Source organism: Drosophila biarmipes, chromosome 2R, assembly GCF_025231255.1.
Source record: "Drosophila biarmipes strain raj3 chromosome 2R, RU_DBia_V1.1, whole genome shotgun sequence".
NCBI lineage: Eukaryota > Metazoa > Arthropoda > Insecta > Diptera > Drosophilidae > Drosophila > Drosophila biarmipes.
This window is the reverse complement of record NC_066615.1, coordinates 10,678,841-10,695,293: the sequence shown is the minus strand read 5'-3', so window position 1 is coordinate 10,695,293 and position 16,453 is coordinate 10,678,841. Positions and strand designations below refer to the sequence as shown.

At 43.6% G+C, this 16,453-nt stretch overlaps 3 protein-coding genes across 39 annotated transcripts in view; 1 reads left to right on the top strand and 2 right to left on the bottom strand.

The window, feature by feature from the left end:
* Positions 1-1,372, top strand: part of LOC108030095 (protein MTSS 2) — a 44,918-nt gene extending 43,546 nt beyond the window's left edge. For 21 of the 37 annotated variants that reach the window (XM_017102748.3, XM_017102747.3, XM_017102746.3 and 18 more), the window contains 3 exons: positions 264-415; positions 483-601; positions 775-886. In XM_017102748.3, the coding sequence (XP_016958237.3) occupies positions 264-415; positions 483-593 (263 nt within the window). In that variant the 3' untranslated portion in view covers positions 594-601; positions 775-886. Of the gene's footprint in view, positions 1-263; positions 416-482; positions 602-774 lie in introns of all 37 variants that reach the window. The other 16 variants (XM_017102775.3, XM_017102743.3, XM_017102773.3 and 13 more) reach the window with 2 other exon arrangements.
* A 1,004-nt stretch (positions 1,373-2,376) lies between these two features.
* On the bottom strand, positions 2,377-3,971 carry LOC108030440 (deoxyribonuclease TATDN1). Its single transcript, XM_017103330.3, has 4 exons — positions 3,920-3,971; positions 3,678-3,857; positions 2,574-3,180; positions 2,377-2,514 (listed from the first exon to the last, which is right to left on the bottom strand). The coding sequence occupies exons 1-4, from the start codon at positions 3,957-3,959 to the stop codon at positions 2,403-2,405; spliced, it is 939 nt and encodes a 312-aa protein (XP_016958819.2). The 5' UTR covers positions 3,960-3,971; the 3' UTR covers positions 2,377-2,402.
* Positions 3,972-4,700: 729 nt separating this feature from the next.
* Positions 4,701-16,453, bottom strand: part of LOC108030362 (GTP-binding protein Di-Ras2) — a 30,749-nt gene continuing 18,996 nt past the window's right edge. Inside the window, exons 4-7 of the mRNA XM_017103231.2 lie at positions 16,278-16,387; positions 12,206-12,396; positions 7,108-7,234; positions 4,701-6,993 (exon numbers count right to left, since the gene is read on the bottom strand). Coding sequence (XP_016958720.1) covers positions 6,918-6,993; positions 7,108-7,234; positions 12,206-12,396; positions 16,278-16,387 — 504 coding nt within the window. The 3' untranslated portion in view covers positions 4,701-6,917. The remainder of the gene's footprint in view (positions 6,994-7,107; positions 7,235-12,205; positions 12,397-16,277; positions 16,388-16,453) is intronic.

The following is a 16,453-nucleotide window of genomic DNA, read 5'->3' as shown; positions in this document are numbered from 1 at the left end:
AGTGACGGATCAACATGGGATTGCAGTTTCCGCAGCCGCTCGACCCGCACTCAACTTTCATTTCAATTTTTCCGATCATCAATCATCACCGAGTCGAACTTTTGCCCACAGTTGTTGAATTTTGATTTGCATTGCCATTTGAATTGACATCTTTACCACCTCTAGCCACCTCAATGCCACATCCACACCCATTGATCGATCATGTTTGCTTACCATTTTCTTTTATGCACCCGTTACTCGGCGACGACAACGCATATCCATAGACTATGCCACAAGCACAAATATCGAAAAGACTGGCAGTATTCGGGCCAAGACCAAGGCCGAGTTCCTCGAGAATCTCAACGCGAAGCTGGCGAAGCAGGGAATGTCTGGACGAGCATTTGCCGTGCGAAATCTCATTAACAGCAAGGCCCTGGTAAGTAGAGCACCGCGCCCGCCACTCACTCGATTAGCCAACACTCTCTATGCTCCGGCAACCATAGATGTATCAAAATCGGCAAAATCTATCGCGCCCCAGTGCGCAATACCGTAGACCACCCACCTATCCCAACACCAGCACGGCCATGAATGCCACTTGCGAAGATCAGTGCTAAGTGCTAAGGTATTTAGTTCGTTCCTAGTCGTTCTCGTTCGTTTGACGCCTACTAAGCCAGCTGGCAGCTAATCCACTCAGTGCCTCGTTCTACCAATTAACAGCTCTTCGACCTAACGATAGACCTAAGGTTTTTGCTAGTAAAGTCACTCTCTAATCACATATTTGTTGAACTATTCCAGCCGGACCCTCGTATATGTCACGAGTCGCTAATGGATCAGATCAAGCGTGGAGCCACTTTAAAGCGTAACCAGAAGATCAACGACCGCAGCGCTCCCAAAATACATTGAATTAACCTATAGGCTTAAGCGGAATAACATATTTATTACCATAATAATTAATATACGCATAATCAAGAGGCCCGACGCCTGCTCGATTGCAGGGCTCTGCAGAGTTTGGTTTGAAACTGAAAACTCGAAACACAACATACAACTTAAATACATATGATTACGATACCACATATTCGATATACGATATTTAACAAGCGCATTAAGCTTAACTCGAACTAATCAACACCTTTCTTGATTTCCTATATCCCAAAAATGTGTCCGAAAGGCCTTCTTTGTTAAGTGAATACAAAAATGGAAGACAGTTAGCACTCGTATGTTTATTAATATCCAAACTCGAATTTATCTTTAGTGAGCATCTGTTAAAGGATATTTTATGTTTATGTATCTACCATATTTATAATTTCCCTTGCTTATGTACATACATATGAATATGATTTTAACAAACACTCGAAACTAATCTGACGCCTAATAAATGGAATTTATCGTAAAAGTTTTGAGTACGTTTTACTTTTGTATTATTATTATTATTATCATTATTTTACATTCGCAACTGCAAGTCAATTGGGCAAGGTCTGAGCGAATTTTCGAATATAACCAATAACCATTGTCTTGAATAATTAGAGTTAACGCGTTATAGTAATACCAGATATCCCACGTAACCTTAAAAACACTATTGGATCTGCTTTCGAAAAGGAAAACTAACTACTGCCAAGCGGAACGGGGCTTCAGAGATCATTCTTCCCCAGAATCTTTCGCGCCAACTTAAAGTGCTATATGAACATGTTCATATCATAACGTTTCCATTGGACTGAATCTTTTATTGTCATTTTAAATGCATCACCGAGTAGAATAGAGGCCAGTTTCTCAATGTCAAAACAACCAATATCATTTCCATTCATATCAGTTCACAATACATAGAACAAAATGAAAGTTTTTAGGTCCAGATCCCGGTTGTTTTACTTATATCGTACAATGAGATCTGAGAACAGCATGCGCATAAGCTAACCATATTTCCTATCCCTAGAATTCAACCTTTTAAATACCCTAAAGCGTACTACTTATAGTTAATAGACTTTTTAAATATTTACAAAATATTTTGTATATAGGCTTTTTAAGGCTTCACCAATGATCGATGAATATTGGCAAACTCGTAACCAAAAACGTGGCAATAACTAAGCTATGACACTCTAATAGAGTTTAGATACGACTCCGGAGAGAACATATACAAATTTGAGTCGAAACAAATACATATATTTTTTTGGGCGATCAATTCTATATACACCACATAGCAGTGCGTAATCACGGGAGTTAATTAACGTAGCCATGTGCAACAATTATTTACAAGTCTAAATGTTAATCTTAAAGTGGTTCTGTGTAGACTGCAGAACGAGCAAACCAAACCGATGTAACCTAACAAATCAAAGTTGTAATGCATATTTTTGAATTCATTTGCATTTAGACGCGAGAAACAATAATAAAATAAATGTAAACGCATTGAATGTAAATGCAGGTGGTTTTATTCATTTTGTTTCAGCTTTTCTGAAGAACAAGTCCAAGGTGTTTTGGTAGTAAAGCACGGCCAGCTTTTCCTTGGGCTCCTGTTTGATTCCAGCTATGGCCTCCAAAACTTGACTGAAACGGGGGATATTCATATAAGTACATAATTTCCTAAGAGATATTCAGAATCTAACCTAATCTGGCAGGGTTCACAGCGTCCGTCTATCAGGGATTCGGCCGTCCACTTCTCTTTCTTCTTGACGGTGGCGAACTTTGTGGTCACATGCTTGTGCCCTGCATGGGATGGTCTGATCCCACACCATGGACAGTCGGTTTCCAGTAGTATCCTATCGTTGGGCAACTGGCGCACCACTTGAATGTTCTCCTCCGTTTTCAAAGAGCAACCATTCACGCCTATGTACAGTCCACCAAAGGCCAGGATGCGCTGTGCCTCCTCGAAGGTGCCGGTGAAACTGTGCACCACTCCGCCGCCGCACTCCTTGATCTTGTCACGGTTTCTTTCCAGGATGGCCATGAAATCCTCGGCAGCGTTTCGCATGTGCAGGAAGAGAGGCAGTTGGAACTCGGCTGCCAGGCCCAGCTGCTTCTCGAAGTACAGGCGCTGAGTCTCCTGGCCGCAGAACTGCAGGCGGTCGTAGTCCAGACCACATTCCCCGATGGCCAGCACTTTGGATCGATTTTCCCGGATCTTGGATCTCAGTTGGTCGTAGTAGCCCTCCGGATCCGGTACGAATTCCTCGCAGCGCGTAGGATGCGTGCCCACGGTGGTGTAGATGCGATCTGTGGAGAGACATAGCTGGTGAGTTGGTGGATTAAAAGTGGGAGTTATATGGCATATTAACCTTTTATAGGGAAAGATAAATGGATTTTTTTTTAGGTTGAGTTCCAGAAAATCTCTTTTATGAATCTTTAAAAGTCATTAAATTTATTCAAAAAATTGTTTATTTTTTAGTAAAAAAAATCAATAAAAACTTAATATAAAAAGTTATTATAAGTTTTTAAAGTAAGACTTTGAAAATTAACTTTTGAAACCATATAATGAGTTTGGTCCCACCTACACATATATTATACAAATTATCATCAGGTTGTCAATTCAGAAAAGTTTTAAGAAATCAATTTTTTTTAAGATAATCTCCAAAAACTGAAGGATCTGATAGATATTTGAAAGTCTTTCATATGAAATCGAAGGCAACATTAAAAGGCGAATCTCTACGTTTGGAAGGGCTTAGGAAAATCTTCCATATCATAATTCCCGTTAAGATCCTTGGGCTACTCACCATCCTTGGAGGCCAGTTCCAGAGCCTCGTCCACATCCTTCAGACATCCTGCGGTGACGATGATCTTCTCCAGACCCTGCTGCCACGCACGTTTCAAAACAATGTCCAGGTCGGCCGTGTGCTTCTGGGATCCGCCGTAGCAGCCCTGGAACATGGGATCCGTCAGGTTGGCCCCGATATCTGTGCAGCATGCCTAGTTGTAGTTCCGTTAAGAGATTCTTAATAATTTTAAATCACCTTACCAATGAATTTCATCGCGATTCCAAATTGTCGGCGCAGCATGGGGAAAATACCCTAAAAATGCCACACGGCGGGTGAACAGCTGTTCTAGCTTAGCCGACTTCCGGCAGGGGGCGCTTGAAATCATGACCGTGGTAGGCACCAGGGGGCGCCAGCTTGCTGCTTCCGTTGAAATTTGAAATTTAAATTAAAAATGCATAAGACCATAAGTCTAGCAACGTGCCGGCATAAAATTAGTCTTCCCACGCTCTTTCCCAGAATAAAATGCAGCTACTAAGCTAATTTAATGCAAAATCAATGGCACAGTAAATTGCATTCGGAATTGCGCATAATGCGCACTCATTAGGCCGCCCCGGCAAGCTGTTTATTGTTTATAGTGGATGCCGAGGCGGCTTGCCACCGAAACTCGGGGATCCCCCGCCACAGAGGCATATGCAAATTTCGAATCACCAGCCGTGGAATTGACACCCCCTTCGGTGGCTCTAAGCCGGCAATCGGCATTTACGCAATTGCAGAATTTATGGGAAAATGCAATTTATAATTTCAATGAAATTCCATTAGTTACTTTTAATGGATGCTGCGGTCGCCAGTTTACTGGGGCGGCTGCATCTGGGCGGGCACTGGTTTTAATTGATTTAGTGGAAATTGCTCACTACACCATTTACCATTTTCCCGGCGACCAAGGGGATCGCATCCGAAGCCCCGATGCTGAAACAGAATGTAGAATGAAATGAATGTGGAACGTAGTTCATTATGCAACGGAATCAAACATTTCAACGCCGATGCCTGGGACGCACTGTGGTTTATTTAAACTGGCTAATACAATTGTCAATAATTCAATTTGAATCGAAATTCAATTAGTTACAAGTACATGACACACATACGCACACTTAGAAAGTTAATTTCGGTTTTCCTTCGACTATTTTAGGTTACAAGTTACAATCTTTCGATTCTGTATAGAGTAGTAGGTATTCACTTGTTAGAACAATCGAATTACGTACACGAATATGTATTTAAAATCGGGTAAGTTGGATAAGTCAGCTGATACACTCTGATATAACGCGTGCCCCCTGACCCTTTGTGTTCCCATTGGTTGGTGATATAGTTTCGGTTAGTACGGTTCGATTAGAGATCAAATACGGGTTGGCTCTTCAGATTTGTTGTCAATTAACTACACCTAGTAACAATGTATAAACGCATTACTTGTAAAACAAACATCCAAACTGTATACACAAACTTGTTGGTTTTGGTACAGACTAGGTAATAAATACGTTAATGCATAGTGCCGTATATATATGTACTATATAACTAGGTCTGGCCTGTCGATCCTCTCTGGACGAAAGCAACAATACTATGTTTCCATTACCGAAACTTCTGTGTGCATTGTCCGCATTCAGCGTTCAGTTGTACACACATTTGCTTAGGTGTACTTGGTTTAATCACAATTCACTTTGCATATGCCGTACTTTATCCATTTACAGATCTCTCTCGGTAATCCTGCCGCACGCAGAACCGCCTAAAAGTAGTCTTTAAAATAAATCTTATTTGCTAAGCACATTCGGGCAAACAAACACAATGGACTCTTATCACACGCCGGCGAACACACGTTGCAAGTGTAACTTGTGCCCTGCCGAAGGAGAAAGTACTATAGGTCGCAAGCAAAAGTTGCGTATTAAAAACAGATTTATCGATTATTCTCTGCCATAAAACTCGCCTGCGAACTTGATGTGCACTGTGGGTATTTTGATTTGGCAATTTAGCATAAGAAGTTCACCCTGTATTATCCTTGGTAAGCATTTCGAGATTTCGCCCTCTTCCGCGGACGCATCAAATTTATTTTACAATTACGTTTTTTGCATAGTAAATTGTTTTGTGCTCTCTGTGTTAAAGTTTTTGTTATTCTACGTGGCCGGGGCCTAAGGAGAACGCCGCGAAATTGCTTTACTCCTGCAAAACTTGCCTTGAGTCCCAATTCACCCAGTCGCTGGCATTCCATTTGGCGTCTTACTCCGGCTTCAAGCCGAGCGAGTTGGGCTCAAGGCAAATATAAACACTCGAACCCATCCATCAAGATTGTTAATAATATATGCGTACTCTATGCGGAACGTTTTGATATTAACTACGGTGTCAGCTAAGGGTGCAGATAGAGCTTCACAAATTAGCATTCTAGAATTTACCTTAAAGCTATGCAACCTATCATAATGTTATGACAATCCATCAGTGGAAAACGTATTAACTTAGTCCTTTCTCAAAACGCACACCCCCTTTAAAGCTGAGCCATTAATTTCTCATCAAAAAGAACTCCCAGAACGGTATTACGATTCTCAAAATCTCTGCCCCGTCTCGCAGCTTCTCTCTCAATTCAAGTTGCTTGGCCAAAGTCCTTACTAAAATTTATGAAAATTGAAATCGAAATTGTTTGTCGTATAAAAGTTAATTTTAAATTTAAATAAACCTGGTCCCTCACAACGGTAATGACCGGAACTCAAATAGATTGATGTGCTTAATTCCTTTGCAAGTCAGCTCAATGTCGCAGCAATCCCTTATCTTTTACGCCCTGATGACTCTGGATTAAAAGGATATAAAATGGGTTTTAAATCTACCCGACAAAAGAACATGATATAAATAATAGCTAAGAAAATTGTTAGATTTTTGGGGCTACCTACTTAACTACTTACAGTGTTTAACAAATATTTCTAACCCTAACCAATGTCATCAAGCTGCGGTTTTTACCTCACATTCGATCTGCACACAGAGTAAATAAATTATGGAAGCTACTACATATAGAGTTGCAAACTGTTTCGCACTGGCTTTGTTTGCCCTTGAGCAAGTGGGTTTTTGTGAGTTTTATATTATCAGAATAATCAGCCCATTGCAGCGAACATAAATACCGCGCCACTTGTTTGTGCGCGCTAATTAACTGGCGCCCATTATTAATACACATTGTGGCCAAACATAATAACATAATTATGCGCTGGGCTGCCGGCCGAAAATAATAGTTTACTGCACATTGCAGTCGTCGGATGCGTTGTTGATTTGCTGCTTGGTCTTGCGTGAAGCGCGGCGTATGAGCGATCTGAAAGGTAAATGGGAAAGCGGTCAGGATGCGTGGGCTGCCGAACAGGAACCGGAAGTGCCCGGTGGCCAGGGACTCCATCCAGCTGTGCGTGTCTGCGCGTGTCGCACTCACCTGGAACGCGGCTTCAGCTTGGCCTCCGCGCTGGTGCTGGCCACATCCACGGCGTCCACGAGTCCCGAGGCCTTCTTGTCACTGCCGCCGGCGCCTCCCAGGGCCGGGCTATTCATCCGATTTTTATCTGCAACAAATAGATGGTAATGCGTGGCTAATTAATACCCAAGAGTGCATTTAATGACCACCGCCGACCGGCGACACAAAGGGACTGCGCGATTTCAGAGCTGCGAGTGCAGGGAAAATCCAATTTCCTCACTGGGGTCCTCCGCTGTCGGAGCAACTGGGACGTAAGGACATCCGGACATTTCGACATCCCAACATCCTGCAGCATCCACTGCAGCCGCCGAGCGCTGACGTAATTAACTTATGAACGACACACTCAAAGAGTCGGGGGGAGGGAGTGGCACATCGCAAAGTTACCGCTCGAAATGGGTTTTTTTACAGCCGGTTGCACAGTCAAAGTTCATCTCAAGATAAGAGCGCTCAACCGAGACCCGCTCCGCAACCGGCTCAGTCTATCTGCCACGCGTCTTCCGCCAATATGGCGTGGGGACGCTGAAGGAGTAACCATGGATGGCAAAGAAGATCATCAACGCACTTGCTGGAGGTCGATGTCCAATTAAAATCGGCTATGAAGAGCTTGGAGGTTTTCCAGGCAGGGTTTAATGAAAAAGATACTTGTCAACCAGTTCATGATGTACATTGGTCTCTAGGTTTTAGTTGAGCATCAACGCTTTCGAAAAAGAAGGCTTTAACATAAAACTAGTTAATTAAAATCTAAGCTAATTAAAAGGAACAAATTGATCTCTTAATCCCTTTAATTTAGGCACAAAACGTTTTGTGAATACACTATTTTAATCATTTACCAACTAGTTATTTTTATTTGGTAGTATTTTTATTTTTTTTTAAAGCTGGTTTATTAAATTAGGCCTGCATTGCCGAGGCCAAAGGCTTTAAGGAAATATATATAACTACAGAAGTGCTTACGTCACTGCGAGCTAAGTAGCTCAAAAGTCGCCTTTAAAGTCCAACCAATTAAGCAAATCAGTGTCAATGGAGTCATTACCTTTCCGGTAATCCTCAATCAGGCGGCTTAGGCTGCCAAGAAGAGTGTCAAACCGGCACAAAAGGTGTTCGCATCAAGATGTTTCCCTGGCAGTAAACAAACCTTATTGTTCCGCCGGAGCGGGCAATAAAGCCCCAGACAAAGAAAGGGCTTACAATGGCAAAACAATTGATAACTTGGCCGGGGCAAGGGGGTGTGAAGCTGAGGCATTAGAACCGCAGGACAAATACAAAGGGAAGTCCAGGGCCAAGTCAATTTAGTTATTAAACTTTGCAGCTTGTGGGAAAACACGTCTGACGCTGGCCAAACCAAATGATCCGAGCAAACAGAATTATTGAGGGGATGGCACTTTGCGGCCGAGTGTTGCATTGCATACTTTCGGGTGTCGCCGGATGTCAAGTGCAAACAAAATGGCCGCCGACGCCATTGTTGTCAAAAAAAGCCGTTGGGCGGAAGTGGAGGGGGACACAGTTGCTGCCGCTGACAGAAAGCGCGCGAAAATGCCTTCGTTCCACTTTTTCCGGCGCTGCAAAGACCGACGTGGCCATGCCCTAACACTCCGCTTCTGGTGAATCCGTAACGAGCCCCCTTCGCACGCAAAAATACTGCCGTCCCGGCACAAAAACAAACAAGTGCCGAGGGCGCACGGATGTGCCGGTGGCCGGGGCTCGGTTTTGGGGATATAAATTGTGCATATGCGGCGGGAATTGATGTGTGTGCCTCGTGTAACAGAAATTTAAATTAAATTTGTTTCACATCTCCCGTTCTCTGTGTGTCGGGTTTCGGCACAAAGAGACGACCGTGACGGAGAAGAAAAACACAAAACATTCGAGTGCCACAATGGGCGTTTATTGTGCTGCCAGCACGAACATAAAAAGGTTTTGCCACATCAATTGCTTTGCATCCGATACCCCAGAGTTAAAATGTTAACGCAAAAACCTGCTCTTAATTTAATACACTTTGCGACCACTATTTGGGGTGTCGGATCAGAAGGAGGCTATTGCTGTCAAAAAGCAATGGATTGTAAAATAATCTGGAAATGCAGTTAAATTAATCACCAAATAAATTGTAATTGTGCATAATTATTTGCGAGTTTTATTTTTAAAAGACAACCATTTATGTGTCTAAATAAAGCAATTTATACTCCTGTTCGGCAGAGGTGTACAAATTAGCCGAATTTATAAGACCAAACTTAATTTACAGACCAAACTCTGTGAAATCAGAAAAATACCGCAAATTTATTAAGAGGAGCAAGATATTATTTTCGCAAAACCCTGTGCAAAGGAAAAATTACTCAATATTGAGTTTATAATATATATACACAAACTTTTTGATTAATTTACTCATACACTTGTACCAGAGTGATTTAAAAACATATTCGTACAAAGAGATTTACCGCGATTTCAAGCTCTTGAATTAATGTTCTAATTTCACGGCAGTCAATCAAACTCTAACAATTAAGGATTGGCCCATTAATGAAAGTGTAGAGTCATTGGTGGGATTATCAAAACTCCTTTATTCTTCATATCTCCAACCGAAAGCGATCACTCAACATCACGGAGAGAGACGCATGAACGAGGATAAAATATGTTTAGCATGTAATGTGTGCTAGGAAGCAGCCACAATTGAGTTAGGCTCTGGTTTGTCGGGCTGAGATAAAACGGCTTGCGGCGAGAACCACCCGAAAACCACGCCGACCAGCCGGGAAAAGCGAGGAAGAGGAACAATGTGTGGGGAGCCGGAGGAAAGCCGCTTTCCCGGCCGCAGCACATGTGTGTGGCCTGCAGCTTTGGCTTTGTCTCAACTTACACGGTGGATACACGGCGGCTCGTCCACTTCCAAGCCACCATTACCCATCTAACAAACACTGGGACTTCAGAGCGCCGTAAACACGTGTGGCACAATCTGCGCCACAAAATGGCAGCGTCGTAAATGAAATTTCTGTGATTCGCTTTGCATACGTCGCGCGCTGTACTTTTTAAGGCAATTACTAGACTGCGGCCCCTGAGCCGCAAGTGATTAAGTGCTCAGACCTATTTTCGGTGGCGCATTCAGGGCGTCGTTGTCGCCGCTGTCGCCTCTTAACCTCTGAACCTCTGAGCCCGTGGCCCCTGAGCCTCCGTCTGCCACTCGACCTTCGCCATTCAGACCGCCATTGTCGCCGTGTCTTGTCCGCCTGTCATCGACAGTTGTGCCTTGTATGTGGGGTGTTGTAGGTCCTGTGGCCCCTCGACCAAGTATTTGACAACATTTTTCGGCCAGCATTTAATATGTTTTGTGCGGCGACTCTGGGCCATTTGAATTTAAATTTGCTGGAAATCATGTACTTGGAACTTTCATCTCGCCGCCGGCCAGCTTTTCACTTAATTTGAATGACTTCTGCGGCAGCCACTAAATTTGTATGAAAAAGTCTTTCGGGCGAACAATTAAATTATTGGCATCCGCGTGGAGGAACTGCTGGCTGGTATCCTCATGATTCAACAACTTTTCTCCGGCGGAAATTAATTTAATTATTTTACAGGGCGTTGGCGGAGTGGCAGCGGCCACGTTTTGGGGCCACATTAATTAACTAGATATTTATACTTTGACGAGCTCGGCGAAATTTCAACTTCTTAAGCCCCGCTGGCAGCCAATTCTATTTTCATATGCTGCCAACTAAGTTTTTAATGAGATAATAAAGCACTCCATTACAGGGTAATTAGAAGGTCAAGCTGTTTAATTAATACACGTGCTCGCTCGAAAACATTTTGATAAAATGGAATTCGTTTGAACATCGAAAGGGAAGGGATGCCCCGAAAAGCGAAAGCGAATTCGGCCTTGTTGTGCTTTTAGCCCCGTCTCGACGGTTTTTTGGTTTCATTTAGCCCAACTTTGCTTTGCGCTTCTGTATTTCTTTTATTGGGCTCCGCTTTGTCGTCCGATGAATAATGAAAAAGAGTTTGTCTTTGTCAATTGGGTCGGAAGAAAGGGTCTCGGCCGACGGTCTCACTTGACTGCCGAACTCCCGCAATTAATTAGGCTGAAGACAGGAGCAGCAGGAATGTTAATTGCATTCAATTAGCCAAATTGCCAAGAGTTATCCTAGTCCTGGGCGCATTTAAAGAATCCCCATTAATTGGCCACATGCGCGAGCGGCTTTAAATAAATATATTTATAAATGTGCATCAATTATTGACAAAGCCCGGCCATCTGCGGCCTAGTCAACGCTTAAGTCCGTGGCATAATTACATCTGCCGCCGGTGAGCGGCTTAATTATTGCCTTTATGCCCGGCGTGGCCGTATTTTAATTTCGCACTAATTAAGCTGCTTACAATGGCACTTAAAGCCCCGAATAAGGCTGAAATCGAACCCAGAATGTGGTTCCGATGGTTACCAGCCCGGCCTTCAATCACAGCCGGCGAATATGAAATGTTTAATTGATATTTGAAACTGCAGCGACCAGCCGGCGGGGAAAAAACAATCAACAAAGAGTTTGAATCTGCTCGGCAGCGAGTGGGTTTTCATTTTCATTTCGCCTGCCCATGGCAACACATTCGGTGGCGGAATCACTGCGAAGTTATGCTCCAGGCCGCAGCTCTATAAACATGACACGGACTGTCCTGGCGGTATGGATTTACAGAGATATTATGCCCTCAGCCCTGAGAAAGAGAATTCTGGGGATTCAGAGGATTCGGGATGCAGCAACAAGTATTGTTGTTTCTATGAATATTCATTTGAGGACCTAAAGATTATGCATGATTATGAATTAATCAGATTATAACTGAGTTTTCCTTAGGTATCGTTTCATTTGTGCCCTCCACAACTCCTTAAACAAAAATATTTTAAGTAATTCCTTGAGCTTCAAAGAGTATTCCAGGCTTTTAAACTAAAAAGAGGGCAAATAAAAACCAGAATGGGATGCCTTCTCAAGTAAAAGCCATGACAAGATTGATTTAATTTCCAGGTTAAGAAGTGTGGACAAGGAAAGTGCCTAAGGGTGAATGCATCTTATTCTTATTCAGCGCCTCCTGAGCGACTGTATTTACTTACTGCGACTGGACGACGCGCTGACGTAGGCCGACGAGCGGCGCTTAAAACCACTGGGCGCCGCCTCGCCGCCGGCCCCGCTGCCCCCGCTCCCACTGCTGCTGGCGGGCAGGAAGCGGGACAGGGAGAGCAGGGACTTGAAGAGGTCGGTCACGTTGCTGTCCTCCTTCGCCGAGCACTCCAGCACTTTCGCCCTGCGAAAAAGTCGGTTTAAAAAGGGTTGCATACTGTTCAGGGATGGCTGCATAAATGGCGTATACATAATGCATACATCGGCGAATTTCGGTGGTCCGAAACAAAGGCATGTCGACACAAAAAGCCCGAAACCGAAAAGGCAAAAAACGGGAAAGCCCAAACAAAACCAGCCCAACAATACGGCATGTGTTCAATGCATAACAGAGTTTTTTGGGCAAAACTGGGCCATCGACAATCATCCAGGGTCGGTCGAAGCAAATGTTGCTAATGGCCAAATTAAGCGTGTCATGTACGGTTCAGCCCGGCGGATTCGCTGCAGGTTGCGGCCACGAAGCCGATTCGCGGTGGCGCCACAAAACTGCGGCCATGGCTGAGACGAGGACGAGGACGAGCAGGATGAGGATGAGCATGTCTATGACGAGGACGAGGACAGGTGATGTTCGCCACACCGACCATGTCGGAACTACATACCTAGTGCTGTCTGTCAGAGGGATTTTAAGCTTTCATTTGGCCATCATCACACGGCTTAGGCCAACAAAAAAATTATTTCAGTCCGTGCTTCCATCAGAAAGTCATTGGATCTTTTGTTGCTTTGTTGCTTTTCAAGGAATTTTAATCTTATTCCTAAGCCGAATTCTTCAGATTACTTCGTTTCACTTAGTTCCCAGGAAAAGTTTATACCTAAAGCCATTTCTTAAATACAAATGTTCTTCTCTGGTAAAAGCATTAAAACAAATGTGTGAACATCCTAAAGTTACTATGGTTGTTGGGACTTAAAAACAAAAATAATCTTGTAGAATTAAAGTGGGGGATTTATTGTTATTTCCAGAAAAACACAATTCTAAAACTTCACTATTATCACTGTATTTTAAGTAACCAACCGTATAATTCACTCTTGCCATGAGAAACATTTAGACAGTTTTTGGTCAAACTTAATTTGGCCAGTTGAAAGTGCCTTAATGAAATTGCCACTGTTGACTGAGGGACGGTGAGTGTTTAAATATTCCACGAAGCTGCGTTTAATTAAAATGGTCACGGCTGACTTGGCAAAATAAATAAATAGATGGCTGAATTGTTAATGCCGTAAGCTGCAATAACAGTAAATCAAAGTAAAATTGATATCGCATGTGAGTTCATTTTTCGCATTAACGCAGGCAAAAGGCCGGGAAAAAATGCGCATGACTTTGCAATTAAATGTTGAATAAATACATTGTTCCACCTTCGGCAAAATGAGAGCAGCCCCCGCGTATCCCATGGACGCCACATGCTCCACACCGAGCACATTATGTAAGGGGCGTACTCATTCGGGCAGATAAATGCACTTGAGTGGCATGCTCTTAAAGCGTTTAACCGCAGACAGGCAGACGGGCAGACAGACTGGCAGAGCAACAAATTGCATTGCATCCCGATGGCAGGGAGCGCTCCACAAACTTTCCACGTGGCGGGAGGTCTAGTGTGAAGGTGCGAGATTGCGGCGAAGGGTTCAAGGTGTTTCCCACGCTCTTTGGGGAGGCCAAACCGCACCATCAATCTGCGTGAATGTTTAATCCAACAGAGATTTGTTCGTAAAGCTCACGCCAACTGTCCTGCGTCCTGCGTCCTGCCTCCCATACGCCGTCTCCATACCAGCCTTCGTCCTGCGGCCTCTGTCATCTCCATTTTGCGGTTGAGTGCGCCTCCTGTGTGGCATTCTTCGGTCTGTGTGGCGGTCGCTTTTAAATAAGTTTACGCACGCTTGCTTAAACAGCAACACGAGCGTGCCACGCCCCTCGCCCCTCGCCCCTAGCCCCACACACAGCGCCAGGATATGGAATTATGGACTCGGGACTCAGGACACGAATGTGATTGTAAGTGATTTTTACGAGTCCTGTCCCGCAGACTATTAAGGAAGCAATTACCGCGCGAAAGCCGCCCGAAGAGAAGTGCTGGCCAGCGAGTCCTGTTTTTCCAGCGAATCGAAAGGATGCGACCTCGCTTTCAGGGCTAGTTGTCACGCAAAAAATGCATTAAAACTATTAATGTGGCGAGCAAGAAGAACTGAATCAGCCCATTTACACTCATTAACCACTCGTCGAATCGGACTGTAATCTACTTCAGCTGACACAGTTGAACTTTAACATTACCTTTGGGTTTTTCCCAAATTTTGGCAGCTTTAAAACGAAGAAGAATGCCTGAGATGTTGCTTTATTATATAAAATTCCTTTTATTTGTCAGTATCCTACCGACAAAATGAAACAACACATGTCTAGCAGTCAGATTAAATATAAACACAAATATTTATACAATTCACCCAGCACCTCCATGCATATTTTATACCCTCTTCTGTCGAACCAAGGCAAATGTGCACATCCATAACTTGTTGTGTTCTACTGCTCTCGTTCAGTGTCAGTTTGCAGGTGGAATCAGACAAGCTCTTGAGTACTGGCCCATTGTGCTGGGCCAGCGAACATAAATCAGCCACTGCCACTACTAATCAAACATCTCAGGGCCCCCAATTCCCCGGAGGAGCATCATTCGAAGAGTTCGAGAGCAGCCAAGTTGGAGGACCTCATGCATATGTGCATGTGGAATGTACCGGCTGTTTGCTATTCAAAGTATCGCCCGTCGCGATACTGTAACGTATCACTCATACGAACAGTTGGTTGCCGTCGACAATCGCAAATGGATGTCCTGCATGACAGCAACACCGTTTGCGGCACAAAATGGCCAATTAGGAGCTATTATGGGGAAATGTCCCTCCTGCAAAGCGGCGAAGCTCAGTGCTCCTCCTGATGCCATTGGCCATTTTCGGCACTTGGAAAAATTCTTATTAGAAATCATCTTTTATTTGTAAATAGATAAGAAATCCTATAGTGACATTTTGTGATTTTAACTTTTAAACTAAAAAGCAACCAAATTGGGATTTGGATTGATGATTCTTGAGGTTCTTGCACAGCGCACTGAAAAAAAGGGTCTATAGCTCCTATATTTTATAATATTTAAAAAGTGTAGATGTGATTTTGTTCTGATTATCAACACCTATCTAAATGCCAAAAAATAGTTTAAAACAGACTATTAGCTAAAAAGTTATAAGCAAATAAAAAAGCAGATATGCTGCATGCATTGCTCCATCTCCCTCGCACGATTTTTTATCTATAAAAGCAACAAAACTGGGATTCTGACTGCAGATTCTTGTGATTTTTTTTGATTATTAATAACCATCTAAATGTTTATTCACTATTAACTAAAAAGTTATAAGCAAATAATAAAAGCAGATATTGTACAGGCCTCTCTCCATCTCTCTCGCACTGCTTAGCAAAGTAATAAATACTCGAGACTGACGATTCTTTTTACATACTAGAGTTTTACATTTAAATTGACCTTGGCTAGAAACATAATTAAAGATATAATTGTAGTAGACAGTTGTAAACTCAACTTCAAATGCCACTCCTCGTTATTTCCGTTTTCCCAGTGTGAAGCTCTGGCTCCGACACTTCTCCCGACTAACAAATGGCGTTTAATGAGCGCCGCAGCCCCTTCCGCGGACAATGCAACTGATTTCGGAGGACCAACTCGCTTTCATGGCCCGCCGTCACGTTTTCTGTCGCTTAATTTCATTTCTAGCAATTTAATTGCGCTGCCTGCTTTTTGCCTTTTGCCGTTTGCCATTTGCCACTGCAGCATTGCACTTCCAGGGGTGGCCAGCGAATTTATGGCTCTTTTTTAATTCCACTTTGTTGCCTTACTTATGAAAATTGCAGCTGTTTGGCGGTTTTGCGGCTTTGTGTCCCGGGCTTTGTTGCACAACTTTTGGCAGTTGTCCCCTAATTGCTGTCGCATGCAGCAGCTGTTGCGCATTTTTATGCCGGCCGTATTTTGTGAAATTAATGTGGGGACTTACCGGAGTCGCGGCAGCTCGCAGAAGACCCAATCGGTCACCTCCTCCAGCTTGACCTCCCGGTGGGTGGTGGCCAGGTCGGCCTTGTTTCCGGCGATCACAATGGGGATGTCCTGTGGGGCGAGAGGTAGTGGAATTAGTAGTGCCGGCGTCCTCGGAGCGGAACAAGCATCCTCGTC

What these genes read in the sequence shown, in the direction of transcription:
- LOC108030440 (XM_017103330.3), bottom strand. Translation starts at nt 3,959, where the DNA reads ATGCTGCGCCGACAATTTGGAATCGCGATGAAATTCATTG. An exon ending in AATCGCGATGAAATTCATTG is followed by an intron (nt 3,858 to 3,919) that starts GTAAGGTGATTT and finishes CATGCTGCACAG; the next exon opens with ATATCGGGGCCAACCTGACG. An exon ending in GGAACTGGCCTCCAAGGATG is followed by an intron (nt 3,181 to 3,677) that starts GTGAGTAGCCCA and finishes GTCTCTCCACAG; the next exon opens with ATCGCATCTACACCACCGTG.